Source organism: Nematolebias whitei, chromosome 14 (genome assembly GCF_014905685.2).
Source record: "Nematolebias whitei isolate Nwh7 chromosome 14, NemWhi1, whole genome shotgun sequence".
Taxonomy (NCBI): Eukaryota; Metazoa; Chordata; class Actinopteri; order Cyprinodontiformes; family Rivulidae; genus Nematolebias; species Nematolebias whitei.
The window spans coordinates 23,641,473-23,656,394 of NC_056511.1; the positions used below are offsets into that span (position 1 = coordinate 23,641,473).

The 14,922-nt window shown below is 43.8% G+C and overlaps 1 protein-coding gene across 1 annotated transcript in view; it reads right to left on the reverse strand.

Annotated features, from left to right (window-relative positions):
• The window catches only part of nfrkb (nuclear factor related to kappaB binding protein), a 28,246-nt gene extending 14,655 nt beyond the window's left edge, over nt 1-13,591 (reverse strand). Inside the window, exons 1-18 of the mRNA XM_037687423.1 lie at nt 13,542-13,591; nt 13,137-13,277; nt 12,421-12,622; nt 10,625-10,752; nt 10,352-10,523; nt 8,887-8,991; nt 8,738-8,811; nt 8,579-8,660; nt 8,264-8,459; nt 8,058-8,169; nt 7,845-7,971; nt 7,680-7,757; nt 7,517-7,593; nt 7,381-7,427; nt 6,965-7,025; nt 6,704-6,878; nt 6,512-6,618; nt 5,541-5,664 (exon numbers count right to left, since the gene is read on the reverse strand). Of these exons, the coding sequence (XP_037543351.1) occupies nt 5,541-5,664; nt 6,512-6,618; nt 6,704-6,878; nt 6,965-7,025; nt 7,381-7,427; nt 7,517-7,593; nt 7,680-7,757; nt 7,845-7,971; nt 8,058-8,169; nt 8,264-8,459; nt 8,579-8,660; nt 8,738-8,811; nt 8,887-8,991; nt 10,352-10,523; nt 10,625-10,752; nt 12,421-12,622; nt 13,137-13,262 (1,993 nt within the window). The 5' untranslated portion in view covers nt 13,263-13,277; nt 13,542-13,591. The remainder of the gene's footprint in view (nt 1-5,540; nt 5,665-6,511; nt 6,619-6,703; nt 6,879-6,964; nt 7,026-7,380; nt 7,428-7,516; nt 7,594-7,679; nt 7,758-7,844; nt 7,972-8,057; nt 8,170-8,263; nt 8,460-8,578; nt 8,661-8,737; nt 8,812-8,886; nt 8,992-10,351; nt 10,524-10,624; nt 10,753-12,420; nt 12,623-13,136; nt 13,278-13,541) is intronic.
• Nucleotides 13,592-14,922: the final 1,331 nt, after the last annotated feature.

Sequence of the window (14,922 nt, forward strand, 5' to 3'; positions counted from 1 at the left end):
TGTACATATATATTTGTGTGTGTGTGTATAAATATATATATATGTGTGTATATATATATATATATATATATTTATACACATGTATACATGCATACACACATACATGCATACATACATACACACAACTTCAAAATAACATAAATTCTCAACCTGTACTGAAAACAGTTTCTGTGTCTCAGCGCCACCAGCTGGTGAGAGGCCGTGACGTCAATTTGAACCCCGCCCACTGGAACCGGCACTGAAAGCATAATGGAAACACAACCTGTACCGTACCGAGTAGAGTAGAGCCGGGCTGTACCGGCCCGTACCGGTACTAATGGAAAAGGGGCATTAGTGAGCTGATGACATCATTCCTAACAGCTTCATGACGGAGACGGCTGTTATCACTCTGCCAGGTCCTACGTGGCGGAGCTGGTCTTTTAAAGTGTCGATTCTCGTTTGTGATAAACGAGCCTTCATGGTGGTTGAATTTAACTCCACTCCCAGATAAACAATTGTCTGGGCCGGGAAAATCGAGCTTTTCTTCCAATTTATGGCGAAGCCCAGATATAACAGGTGTGATGTCAACACCTGAGCCTGCATCACTGCTTCCTGTCTGGAGCGTGACAGCAGCAGCAGGTCGTCCAGGTAAAACAAAACTCTCATCCCTGCTCTGTGTAACGGATGCAGGGCTGTCTCCACACACTTTGAGAATGTACGAGGCGCAAGGGAATACCCGAACGGCAGCCTGTTGTACTGATACTTCATCCTCTGAAAGGAGAAACGCAGGAATTTTCTGTGTTTTGGGACGATCGGTATGTGACAATAAGCATCTTTTAGGTCGACGGAAAACAAACCAGTCGTTTCTCAGGATGTTGTCCAACAGCTGTCTGGTTGTCAACATGTGAAACGGTCTGTCCATGATCGCCTTGTTGAAAGCTGACAGATTCAAAAACAGTCTCATCCTTACGGTCCGTTTGGGAACCAGGGAGTAACGTGTGTAAAACTCTGTGTTTTCCTCTCCGTTGGGAACCCTGCAGATTACTTCTTTTATCAGAAGCTCTTGGACTTCTGCATTTAAGGATGAGATTTGGTCTGGTGATGACAGGACTGTCTCTAAAACTCCTCCGAACGCAGGGGGTCGGGTTACAAACTGCAACGTGTAACCTTTGCATAACACCCTGTCCATCCATCTGTCCGGCGAGCATGTTTTTAGCCACTCCGCATAACGTTCGTGGAGTGGACGTGTGTTTAAGTGATGCGTCATGTTTTGTACGGATGTCATCCAGTCCGCCGCCCCGACCGTCGTCATGTGTCGCGGGGATGTTTTCCACGTGACCCAAGGCGAGGCTTCCTCGAAAAAAGGCTCTGAACGCGCCCGTGCGCTGCGTTTGGACCGCGGACCAACCTTCATGTCTAGGTGGGCCGGTGTGTGCTGAGGCGAAGCGTGTGACAACTGATGACGTCGTGGGGCTGCGCGTTCGACGTCGCTGTGCGAACGTTGAGAGGCGGAGAGCGTGACTTCATCTACGCCATGCTGTTGGAGTGAAGGCTGCGAGCCCCGCGGAAGCACACGTTTTCTCTGGAGGGAGGCGCGCCGCTCTCGCTGGAGGGACGCGCGCTGGAGGCGAGACTCGTCACCGGGTTCGTTCAGCTGTCTCATGCTTATGCTGCCGTGAGTGGCCGAGCGCTGAGACGCGGTGGGTGAAGGCTGCCCGCGTTGCGACCGCACGCGTTTGCTTCGATGAGGCGTGTGTTGCTCTTGCTGAGAACGAGGACCTTCACTGGACCCGGTCTGCGGTCCCACATTTATGCCGATGTGAGCCAATGAGCGCCGAGGAGCTGTGTGTGCACCATCATCAACGCAGCGCTGTTTGTATGGCTGTTTGTATCGCACAAGTGCGCGTTTGACACAGCTTGGGCGAGGATCGTGCAGCTCGGGTTGACAACGAGTTATTTCGCTTGCTATCGTGTCGTGTGAGCGTCTCGTCATGTCTTGGAGCGACGGTGAGTTTAAAAAACCTTTATTTAAGGACACTGGCTCGTTATGTGTGGAGGATGTGTGCGCAGCCGCTGTGAGTTCATCCGAGCTTACAGACTGGCTAGAAACGGACACTTTGATCATTGAATGATGATTTATTTCAACTTTCATGTCACTTTTACACACACCCTCCGCAGACCGTCATTTTTTAAATCTTCTCCCCCGTGAGCTCTGCGATTTGTTTGCCCAGAGCGCCGTCTGCAGGCAATCTCTGGGGAAACGCTGAACTGCTGGTTGCCGGGATGAAGAGTCGTAGTTTCTGCCTCTGCTCACGACGGTCTCTCCAGCGGGCCGGGGGGGCGGGATGAGCCGCGCGGCTTGATGAGGTGGCGCACAGCCTCTGACACCTCCTCCGACTGCTTCGAGTTCGCCAGCATGGCTTTGAAGTTGCTCCCGAACAGCGCGTCCGCCGTGATGGGGCCCTCCATCAGGTCTTTGTGCTGTTTCTCCAGCAGCGAGAGGGAGTGATGGAGCCAGGTGGATCGTTGAATCATCGTCATCCACGCTGCAATCCTGGACAGGCAAACCGTAGAAGAGGCACACATGTTGAGTATGGCGTCGTCTGCCTTACAGAGGGAGCTCTTGGTCTCCTCAGGCAGGTCTGCGGCCTCCAGCCTCTTGGACATGCTATATGCTAGCAGCGCCACGTTGTTGTTAGCTGCGGCTGCCTGAAAAGCACATTGATGGGCTCGATTGGAGAGGGTGGTCACCGTCTGGTCGTGTTTCCCAGGAGGGACGGGACGCTGCTCCAACCTGGACAGCTTCGCTCCGAAAGCTTCCGTGAGGCTCGGCTCAAGGGGGGGGTACCGAGGGATAGCCCCGCTCGGTGAACCCCTCCACTCTGGTGATGGGTGCAGACTGTGGAGACCGGCTCCCCCAATCTACCAGGAAAGAACCGTCTGTGGCCTCGCCCGTAGGACGTCCTGATGGAACACGAGGCCATATGGATCAAGACGGTGAGCCAGAATGGAACCCAGTATACGACCTTCCCGCCGGATCATCCGAACTGGCGGGAAAAGGCGTGGGACGTAGAAAAGGGGTCCCTTCATGTCAGCCGCCTCCTGGGTTACGCCGGGCAACCCCTGAGGGCGCCATCAGCTGGGAGCGGTGTGATCGCCGATGCGAAACGAGGTGGGATGGGGTGAGCATTCACTCAGCCCCCCTCCACCGACACCAAGCTCTCCAGGAGGGAATGAGCAGCGGGGGGCTGCAGCTGAGCGCCGCCTGTCCCGGAGGAACCATCCGATTTGCTCAAAGGGTCGGCGATAAGAGGAAAATTACAAGATGGCGTTGTCCAGCGTGTAGTGACCTGTCACTGAGAAATCTTCCTCGGCGCTTACCTCGAAATAAGACTGCTCGTCAGCTTCTCCTCGGGGAAGAGAACTCACCGGACGACCGGAGGTCGACTGCCGGGCCAAGCATCCTTAACAAAGGTTGGTCATCTACACAACTTTCCTTCTTCGTTCTTCTGACAGTGCTATAGCTCGCTGAAGAAAAAATGGGAGCCGATTTCCCGCTCTTAACGTAATTTATACGGACCGGGTAGGGCCCACACAGCAGGTGGGCGTGGACTAAATATTTTCAGTGCAATTCTACGCATAACGGGATAAACCCACCAAGTGACAGCCTTAAAGGGCGAAGCTTATACGAAATAGAACACAGAGTTTGAGCTCCCTCCAAAGATTTTCTATAGGGTTTCGGTCTGGAGACTGGCTAGGCCACTCCAAAACCTTGGTATGCTTCTTACGGAGCCACTCCTTGGTTATCCTGGCTGTGTGCTTCGGGTCATTTTCATGTTGGAAGACCCAGCCACGACCCATCTTCAATGTTCTAACTGAGGGAAGGAGGTTGTTCCCCAAAATCTCACAATACATGGCCCCGGTCATCCTCTCCTTAATACAGTGCAGTCGTCCTGTCCCATGTTTAGAAAAACACCCCCAAAGCATGATGCTTCCACCCCCATGCTTCACAGTACAGATGGTGTTTTTGGGATGGTACTCATAATTTTTCATCCTCCAAACACGGCGAGTGGAATCAAGACCAAAAAGTTCTATTTTGGTCTCATCTGACCACATAACTTTCTCCCTCTCTGGATCATCCAAATGGTCGTGGGCAAACTTAAGACGGGCCTGGACATGTGCTGATTTAAGCAGGGGAACCTTCCGTGCCATGCATGATTTTAAACTATGACGTCTTAGGTCGTTTTCACACCAGATAGTCCGGTAGACTCGGTTTGGGACTAATATTCATGACCTTTTGTTTACATTTGAGCTGGTGCGTTTGCATTCACACTGCACTGTGCAGTCGAGTCAACCTGTTGAACCAACCTGTTCCCCCGCTCAAATGTGGGGGCGCTGCACCAAGAACTACTGAAAGAAACGACACAAAAACCTCTGAAGACACTTCTTCTTCTTCTGTAAATAAAAATAAAAACGAAGTGGCATCAAGTTTTAGCAGTTTTAGGAGTTATATTTTGTGATTTTTCAAAAATGGACTTAGCATGAGCAGAAGATGAGACAGAAGACCATGGAGAATATTGTTTTTCCACACAAGGCAGCTGACGGCTTTACCCTGCGGAGCGGGGTTCGGTCTGTTTACATTCACACTGTACTCGAACTGCGCTGGAGTTCGCTTCTACTGGACTGAGACCTAGGTTTTAGCCCGGGCCAGAGTTCGCCTTTTTGTTCTGTGACAGAGTTCGATGGCGCGTTCACACCTCCCTAAACGAACCGGACTTTCTAGGAAAACGAGCTAGAGTTCGATTAAAGCGGACTAAACAGGGTTGGTGTGAATGCACCCTTAGTGTATTACCCACAGTAACCTTGGAAACAGTGGTGCCAGCTCTTTAGGTCATTGACCAGCTCCTCCTGTGTAGTTCTGGGCTGATTCCTCACCTTTTTTAGGATCATTGATACGCCACGAGGTGAGAGCTTGCATGGAGCCCAGTCCGAGGGAGATTCACAGTCATGTTTAGCTTCTTCCATTTTCTAATAATTGCTCCAACAGTTGATGTTTTTTCACCAAGCTGCTTGACAATTGCACCGTAGCCCTTTCCAGCCTTGTGGAGGTCTACAATTTGTCTCTGGTGTCTTTGGACAGCTCTTTGGTCTTAGCCATGTTAGTAGTTGGAGTCTGATTGTGTGGGGTGGACAGGTGTCTTTATGCAGCTAAAAATCTCAAACAGGTGCTTCTAATTTAGAATAATAAGTGGAGGTGGACTTTTTAGAGGTGGCCTAACAGGTCTTTGAGGGCCAGAATTGTTGCTGATTGGCAGGTGTTCAAATACGTATTTGCAGCAGTAACACCCAAATAAATAAAAAAAAAATCATACATTGTGATTTCTGTTTTTTTTTGTTTTTTAGATTATGTCTCTCACAGTGGACATGCACCTACGATGAAAATTTCAGACTCCTCCATGATTTCTAAGTGGGAGAACTTGCAAAGTTGCAGGGTGTTCAAATACTTATTTTCCTCATTGTAAATATGTTTTCATACATTTTTAATGAAGATTCTTGCTTACCAAACTCTTCCTGACTGCGACTGCGGTGCAGGTAAATCCACAATTTGCGGCCAATGTCGTACTTAACACAAGGGTCCTTTTCGTAGTGAAGTCTATCCAGAGCCCCGCTCACAACCGTGTTCACCTTAAGGAGAAATGCTGACATACGTCAACTGCTTACAGGCAGCGTCAGCCTCTGCCAAGAAGACAAACACCGTATTTTTCACCGTATAAGTTGCACCTTTTTGCATAAATTTGCAAGTCCTGCGACTTATACACTGAAGTGACTAATATACATATTTTCCCCATATTTATAACCATATTTTTGGCTGAGATCTGACAATTTCATTCATTCTGACAAGGAAAATATTGAACACTACCATTATCTAGAGGGCCTAGCTAGAGGGCCCTAGACTAATATGGCAAGCCAAGTGTCTCCTTAATAGGTGGAAGTGGCTATTAATGAGACACTTGGCATGCCATACAAAGCCACCTTTGTCTTGCTCTGGAACTCCTGGACCAAATGTCAAATCAGCTGCATTTCACATTTCAACACTTGCTCTTCTCAAGGGCGAACGTCTTTTGTGTATTTATTAAGGAAAAGTTCAACTGAGACACACCTATACTGTAATGTTGAGCAAACAAATAATTGTTTTAAGGTGGTTTATCTTGTTAAATTCTTGTTAAAGTCCTCCAGTGGACGATCCCACAGCCACAATTTGGCAGCCAATCGATTTTTGTTACAACACCGGGCCATGTTTCCAAGTGGTCAGCGGTGATGCATAACAAATGCGACGCATCAGTGGTGATGCATAATAGATGCGACTTGTACAGCGAAGCAACTTATTTATGCTTTTTTCCACTTTTATTAGACATATTTGGACCGATGCGACTTATACGGTGGTGCAAAGTGTACGGCAGCAAGCACGGAACATCACAGGAAACACAAATCTTTAAAGCTGATTTAAATAAAAAAGGGAAAGGCGCCACACCTGTGCACTTGTGACATCTGGAGCAAGAAACTGAGAGTCTTTCAACAGTTCACAGATTTCCGCCCTCGTTCCCTCTCCATTGGGTAATCTGGCTGCTGCGTCCCGTACTTTAAAATAAAATTTAGAAAACAACTAAAGTCAGAATCTTTTAAGAGTGGCACTCAAAGGAAAATGCAGGAGTAAAATTCTCACCTAAAGAGAGAATGGTGACGTAAGGTGGGCGGTCGGAGCGAAGCAGCGTGTGCTCCCGGGCTTTGTTCAGAGACATTTCCTTATCAAACACCCCTTTAACGGGCCCCACCACAGACTCAAAGCCATGCATCCTGAAGGTGAACGCTTTGTGAGGCTGGTTGTACCGCTGCTGCTCCTTTTATAAACACAAGACAGATTATGTTCATACCACAAACAATAAAAGAGAGTCACGCATTAAATGTTGAAGCAACTCAACCAAACCTGGACTTGAAACACCTGTCTCTCATCTCCGGTGCTGGGCCGCACCACATAATCCGTTGAACTGTTTGTGGGGGGGGGGGGGGGGGAGAACACAGATGCAAAAATCTCAGTACCGTATTTTCCAGACTATAAGGCGCACTTATAATCCTTTAATTTTCTCAAAAATCGACAGTGAGCCTTATAATCTGGTGCGCCTTATTTATTAACTCTGGTTGTGCTTACTGACCTCGAACCGATTTAAAAGTTTGACTTATCAGACTGTTTTGCTTAATGTAATTTATAATCCAGTGCGCCTTATGTATAAAAACAGACCCGTTCATTGATATTGCGCCTTATAATCCGGTACGCCTTATAGTCCAAAAAATACGGTCCTTCAGAAAAGTCCTAATCTGACACTTGCGACACTGAAAACTCACAGTTTTAGTGGTGGTGAGGTAATCTCCAGCATGTCTTCATTCTCTGTCTGTGAGAGAAAAATAGTCATTTTCATGACTGTCACAATAACGTGAAGTTAGTGCTGAAACTCCAACAGGAGTGAAACATTTATGCTACCTTGACAATAAAATCTTTGGAGTCCAGCCAGAGTTGACAAAGCGCACTGAGGTCCTTCTCTGTATCCTGAGTTGGACCTAAAGCAAGCCACGGATGTTAATCTGAATAAATTCAACCCTTGAGTGTCGAGCGCCACCATCAGTCTGGTGTTCAACCGTCTTACCGATCCACCTCCACTGCTGAAATCCATCCACAAACTCCACGAAGGGAGAGAAGTCGCTGGGGAGCGCCATCATGCCGTCTGATAGACAAACACCAAACAGGGGAAAATAGACATTTTTATGATACCGCGAGGAGGAACTCTTACAGTTTCAGTGTTCCTGCCTACCTTTAGTCTCCCCAGCGAGAAACTGCAGAGCTTGGAGAACTAAATCCGACCAACATGAGGCAGATGAGAACCACACGTTTAGAGAACTGGCTGCGGAGGACTGCCACAGTTGAACCTTCTCCTCCAACTGAGCCAAGAAAACAGTGGTGTTAGCGTGTGTGCAACGTGACAGACGTTACATTATTTATGTGACACTCTGACATGAGTCCATACTGCTGAGGTACTCGCAGGACCCTCTGCTCTTAAGATGTTTTCCAACAAACTGAAGAAACTGGAAGTTATTTCCTCAACTGGACTCGGGCTACTCTGACATTCCTCCACAACCCTGTAATAATAATAATAATAATAATAATGATGATATTTGCCTGTTTTACCTTGTTTTAATGTAAATATGTTTGATTCTATAGAAGAGAACTCACTCCTCCTTGATGTTGGTGAGTGGAGTAGATGGTGCGTCCGGCAGGGAGTTGATAATGTTAACTGCAGGAGCTGAGGAGGCGTCTGATGGCGTGACAGTCTCACAGGGATCATCACATTCCACTTTTATCGTCTTCAGCTTTTTTCTCCTCCTCTCGTCTTTGATTTTCTTCTTAGGCAGAGAAAGGTCAAAAACAGCTGGAGGAAGAAAAGCAAAAATATCCCCTTTGAGTGAGTGAGTGAGTGAGTGAGTGAGTGAGTGAGTGAGTGAGTGAGTGAGTGAGAAAAACTTGTGTAATTTAAAACTATTTACTCACGCAAAGCCCCTTTCCGACCAAGATTTGCCCTTGTAAGTACGTCTCCGAGCTGAATATCAGAAGTTACCAAGTCTGGATGGTCCTAAAAAAACAATTAGTTTTACAGTATATTCATAAAGACTAACATTAGACTGTTTTTCTCCCCTGACCACAACTTACTGGCTGCCGTTTCCTCTTCTCACAATGGTTTTGCAGCAGGACTTTTAAATCCAGCTCGCCAAGTTCCAATTTTTCTGTTAAATAATAAAAAAGTATTAGATCTTCCGTATTTACGGCATCACCATCTACATGTAGCATAAATCACCAACCAGTGATCCTCATGTCTGGAGTGGACAGGCTGGGAAGAACTTTGAGGGAGACGGTGGGAGTTGGTGAGGATGGAGACTGAGGCACTGGATTCCACGATGACAGATCTAACATACAAACAGTTGAGTGAATTAAAAGATAAGAATAAGAATAATATTTTATTTGTATAGCACTTTTTTAAACAAATGTTACAAAGTGGTTCACATCAATCAATTAAAAGAACCCCATAAATAGGCCTATCACAATAACAAATTTTGCTGGGTGATTAATTGTCTCAGAAATTATTGCGATAAACAATAATATTGTTTGAAATTTAACAATTGTCAAATTTTAGAAGAAATGTTGATTTGGTTGGAGTGTAGTACCTTTTTTGACCACCTGATGGCAGTATAAGACTGTTTGAACCTGAGGATGGCTAGTTGAGCAGCATGTCTTTAAGAAAAATGGGAGGGAGGTCCCTTGACGTGACATGGTAACATGGCGGACGCTCAGTGATTTGAGCTCTTTAGCATAGCATTTTTCACACAAAGCTTTTAATTAAAAAAAAAAAAATCAGTTAAAAAGTTCTCAACTTCTTTTTGCAGAGAAAAACTTTTTACACGAAGGCACGGGTTTCAACTGTAAATTTTGGAGCTTCGACAAGAGGAGTTTTTTTCCCCGAGGTCGGCCTGTTAGCTTAGCTTCTCAGCTTAGCTGCTTTTAACGATCCAAAAACGTGATTTTGGATCGTTAAAGCAGATTTTAAAGAGAAAAGCGAAAGGGAGGGTCAGTGAAGAGCACCGGAGTTAAGCTTTTTGTCATCCAGTGTCTTCAGTAGAACGAGAGAGACACGAAAAAACAATAAAGCCGGTAAATGAAAATGAGGCTGATAATTTTCATTCAGCATGCGATTAATTGATTTATTGTTTATTGCAACAGGCCTAATCATAATGACACCAGAAACACAGAAAGTATACCAAAAAAATTAAAATGTATAACAATATAAGACAAAATGAAAATAAAAATACAAGCCTTATTATACAAATAAGTTTTAACTAATGATTTAAAACACGACAATGAAGAGGCCTGTCTAATATTTAGAGGAAGCGCATTCCATAAAATAGGAGCCCTGACCATAAAAGCCCTCCCTCCTCCTGTCACCAGCTGAGTTTTGGGAGTGGAAAGTAACAACAGATTTAAGGATCTGAGATTGCAAGAAGGGATATCAGGGGTAAGAATCTCAGAAAGATGGCATAAGACTGTTCAAGGATTTAAAACAAACAATAAAAAACAATAAGAAGATCAAATTCACTCAGTTACATAGCAACACAAGAATGTTAATATAATCATTTGTAAAAAGTTTGCATAAAAAATGTGTCCATTCAGCTACTGGTTCAACTTGTAGATAAAGAAATAAGAGAAATGCTTCAAAGAAATTAATAAATGAATCCACTGTTAGCAAAGATTTGGATGAAACCAAAGACTGACCGTCATCATCAGATGAAGCGTTACTGTCTCCACACTCCGTTTTGACCTCCTTCAGTATATGACTCAGTCTTCTTCTCACTCTCGGCTCCCGCATTTCAGCTTGAGTTTTGTTTGGCAAACGTCTTTTTGGTGGAAAATCCAAATCGTTGTGAACTGCAAAGTCCAGCAGCTCCTACAATAAGGACAAATTAGGAAGTCCAAGCAATACGCTGCAAGAAAATCAACACAAACTTAAAAAACAACAACAGCAAAAAAACAAAGAAGAACCCCCACCTTTCTAGAGACGAGAATCTGCTTGAGGAGTTTGTGGTAGTACTGCTGAAGGGAGTACAAGTGGCGCTTTCTCTGGGATTTGGCACACAATTGTCTGTATTTGACCACTTCAGGATTGAAGAAACCATCTGCGATGATTAAAATCAGAATCAGGCAGGGCTTGAAAAGTCCATTCAGAATTACACAGTTACGTTTTAGCTTTGGGGCATATTTATAGCCAGGATATCAGCAGCATTTAATGAATGATTAAAAACAACACCACTGTAGCATTCATACTGGTTCATGGTTTTCATTAACTCATTCAGACAAACGATGAACTAGAGCCATATGACACAATCACAACACACTGCCTGGCCTCCCATTGGATAATTACTGCATGGGTGAGTCTGTTTCAGCAGCAACAAGTTATTTAACCCTGACTGATGCGGTGAGTAGCTTCTCATTTATTAAATGTGGAAAGGCTCATCCTGTGGTTGTAGAAAAGATGTTCAACTGTTTCAGAAGGGTCAACTTCTCGCCAGCATCAAGCAGAAAAAAACAGATTGCTGAAACTACTAAAATCATGTTAAGAACTGTTTAACAAATTATTAAAGACTGGAAGGGCAGCGGGGAGTGGCACCCATCATGCCTAGTGCCTACTCTACAAGACTGTGGGGGCAGTCTATTATCTGGAGTTGCTGCAGTTGGTCTGGTCTAGGTTCAGCAACATGATGTGCTCAAAGAATGAAGTCAGCCGACTACCTGAATATACTCTGACCAGGTTATTCCATGAACAGATTTGTTCTTCCCTGATGGCACAGGCAAGTTCCAAGATGACAATGCCTGGATTCATCGGGCTCAAATTGTGAATGAGTGGGTCAGGGAGCATGAGATTTCATTTTCATGCATGGATTGGCCACGATAGAGTCCAGACATGAACCCATCGAGAATCTATGATGGCAGCACACATAGACGCAGCGGTTCGTAACTCTCTGAATAGCAGCATCAAATGGACCATATTGGTGGTGCTGCTGCAGGAATGTTACACAACATTTTGTTGTGTTGTTCTTCAGTGCAGTGACAATAAAAGTGAATTGAATCTTTGGGATGTGCTGGTGAAGACTTTGCACAGTGGTTCGAGTCTCTCAAGATCTTGGAGAAAAATTAATGCAACTCTGGACAGAAATAAAAGTGATACTGCAGAAGCTAATAGAAATGATGGCACAGCGAATATGTGCAATAATCAAAGCTAAAGGTAGTCCAACCAAATATTACTATGTGTGTAACCTTTTTTTGGGCCAGGCAGTGTATTTAAATACTCAAGTCTAATTAGATGGTATATAATGAAAACATATTGTCACTGTTGCCTTACAACTGCAAGTGTTATAACAATTATATGCAATAATAACAATGCATATCGAGTCCCCGAGGCTCAATGGGATTAACCAGTATAAATAAAAGGTTGAATGAAAATATTAACACATTTGCTATATTTGAGGGAAACAAGACATATGAAAGCAGCTGAAAATATTTTCATACATGTTTGTCTAATTAAAAGTTAAGTGTGATAAGGATAATTTGGTAGCACCTTCCTTACTAAAATGAAATACATGGGAGTAAAAACTTAAGTAGATGGCTCTGGTGTTTGTTTTTTGAGCTGATCCGTCTTTTTGCACTTGCGAATGTGATTGTAGGAATTCAAATGTAGCTTGGCCAAAAAAAAAATCACACACACACAAAATAAATAAAAAACACCAGTGTTCATTCAGAACACTCAATCAACAGCAGCTTGGGTATGAATACAGATTAGGATGTACCTCTGAAGAGCTTCTGTGCGAGGTGGAGAGGATTTCCAAAGTTAAAGTTTCTGTTGTTGAACAGGTCACTGAGGGTGCTGTCCTGCTCCTCGACGCTGTTCTCAGGAAACTGTGGCAGGAACTGGCGAAGGTGTTGTCTCTGAGAATCTGTCAGCACTTCATTCCAGGTGCTTTCACTCATCACGGAGAAAAAGATTTCAGGCTGTTGGAAACAAAAATATTGAGATTACTTGCATGGTGACACAGGTTGAAGACAAACAATTCCATCCATCATTAATGTCAATTTATATATATATAGCGCCAAGTCACAACAGAAGTCATCTCAGGGCTATGTACAGAAACATTCATATATATAAAAAGTAAGTTAATACTATTTATTTGAGGAGCAGAACTCTCATCTTCAGCAAGCAAGAAGGCGACAGTGGGAAAAAAAAAACTCCATGAGGAAGAAACCTTTAGCAGAACCAGGCTCAGGACAAGCAGCAATCTGCTTCGAACGGCTGGGTTTGAGAGGAACAGGAAAGAGGAACGGATACACAATGGCAGGCCGAGAATCATTTGTTAAGATAGAAATGGTATCAAATGAAAACTAGTCAATTTTAACAATTCATTTAAGGAAATGTAATTTGCATGTATTACTAAAAACCTCCACATGACAAACAAACAAAAAAGGATAAACAAACAGCTATTTTTCTTCAGAGAGTTAGACAACTTACATCCTCAAGCAGATCCTCTGGAAGACTCACTCTGCTGTTTCCAAGCATGCATTCCTCTGTAATTTGTCCTCCTTGGTCCTCTTTGGGATCGAGAGGGTCTGTGAGCATTTGTGCCAGTGTATCCATCCTCTGCACGACAGCCTGTTTCACACAGGAAAACGTATCTGATTTGGCAAACAATCTACAATATCCCAGTATTAGACACTTTGCAAATAAATGTTTTTGCAAGCTACAGCGAAGATAAGCTAACCTGCTTAGCTTAGATGACTAAAAAATAAAAGACAGATACTACGTTTAACTCTATACTTAAACATAAGTCGTAAACACTTTCTTCTGTAGCGTCATGTACACGGAACACACAACGAATAAGCGCTCACTGCGGGTAAAACTCTTTAAAAGGTTTACCTGATAGTGCTTAATATGATCTAAAGAGGGAACAATTTTAGCGACGCACCGATTTCTTCTTCTACGAAAACAACAAAAAAAGTGCTGTGCTGCCCTCTAAAGGAGGACACGAAACGATATGGGCTTATTTTATTTAAACCTTTATATTTGTATATTACACGCTTTTTTTTATCTTTAATTGTTGATGCTAAATGTTCAGACTTTCTTAAATATGTTTCGTTTTTGTAGGCTGTTGCTGGAAAACAGTCTACATTTCTTAGCTTTTTAGCTACTAGCAGTTAGCTTTTTTTCTTCTTCTTTCATTTAACCTTTATTTAGACAGGCTAATCCCATTGAGTCTCGAGGACTCATTTACAAGAGAGACCTGACTGATTAATTAATTTCTTGTTTGAGTTTATATTTCTATAATTATCCAAAGATTTTCAATATTTTTATACCAAACAGTAACAAGACCGGAAGAGGAACAGCGGTGAAACAACAGGAAATGTAAGTCTTGTTAACCATAGATATAAACATCTATGTTGTTAACATTCATACGTTTTTTTTTACACATGTAGGAAGAGACCATTTATTTTTTCATTCAACCTTTATTTATACAGCTAGTCTCATTGAGCCACGAGGACAATAACAATAAATAATAACAATAAACTACAGTAAAAATGCAGTTAAAATAAAAATAGTGTTATAAAACAATAAATCAAGGTGCCATAAAACAAGGTAGAATAAAACTATCCATCCATCCATTATCTTTACCCGCTTAATCCATTTTGGGTCACAGGGGTTGCTGGTGCCCAAGTCCAGCAATCACTGTGCGAGAGGCAGGGTACACCCTGGACGAGTCGCAAGTCCATCACAGGGCCAGAGACAAACGAGACAAACAACCATTCACTCTCTCACTCACACCTAGGGACAATTCAGCGTTACTAATCAGCCTAACGTGCATGTTTTTGGTCTGTGGGAGGAAACCGGAGCACCTGGAGAAAACCCACGCATGCACGGAGAGAACATGCAAACTCCACCCAGAAAGGCCCCTGGACCGGGGTTTGAACCAAGGACCTACTCGCTGAGAGGCAGCAGCTCTACCAGTTGCGCCACCGTGCTGCCCTTAGAATAAAACTATTAAATTAAATTAAGAATTAAAAGAACAAGGTTTAATAAACAATTAAGGCAGGGCTATTAAAAAAATGCCCAGTGGCGGGCATACAGCAATTAAATTCATTAGTTAAATAAACCAAGTATTATAATGATCTGTTACTTTTTAAATTTGTTTATTTTGTTGCATTGACTCATAAATGCAATAAACAGAACCCAAAAGTGCAATTCAAAGAAATTACATCCATCCATCCATTATCTTTACCCGCTTAATCCATTTTGGGTCACA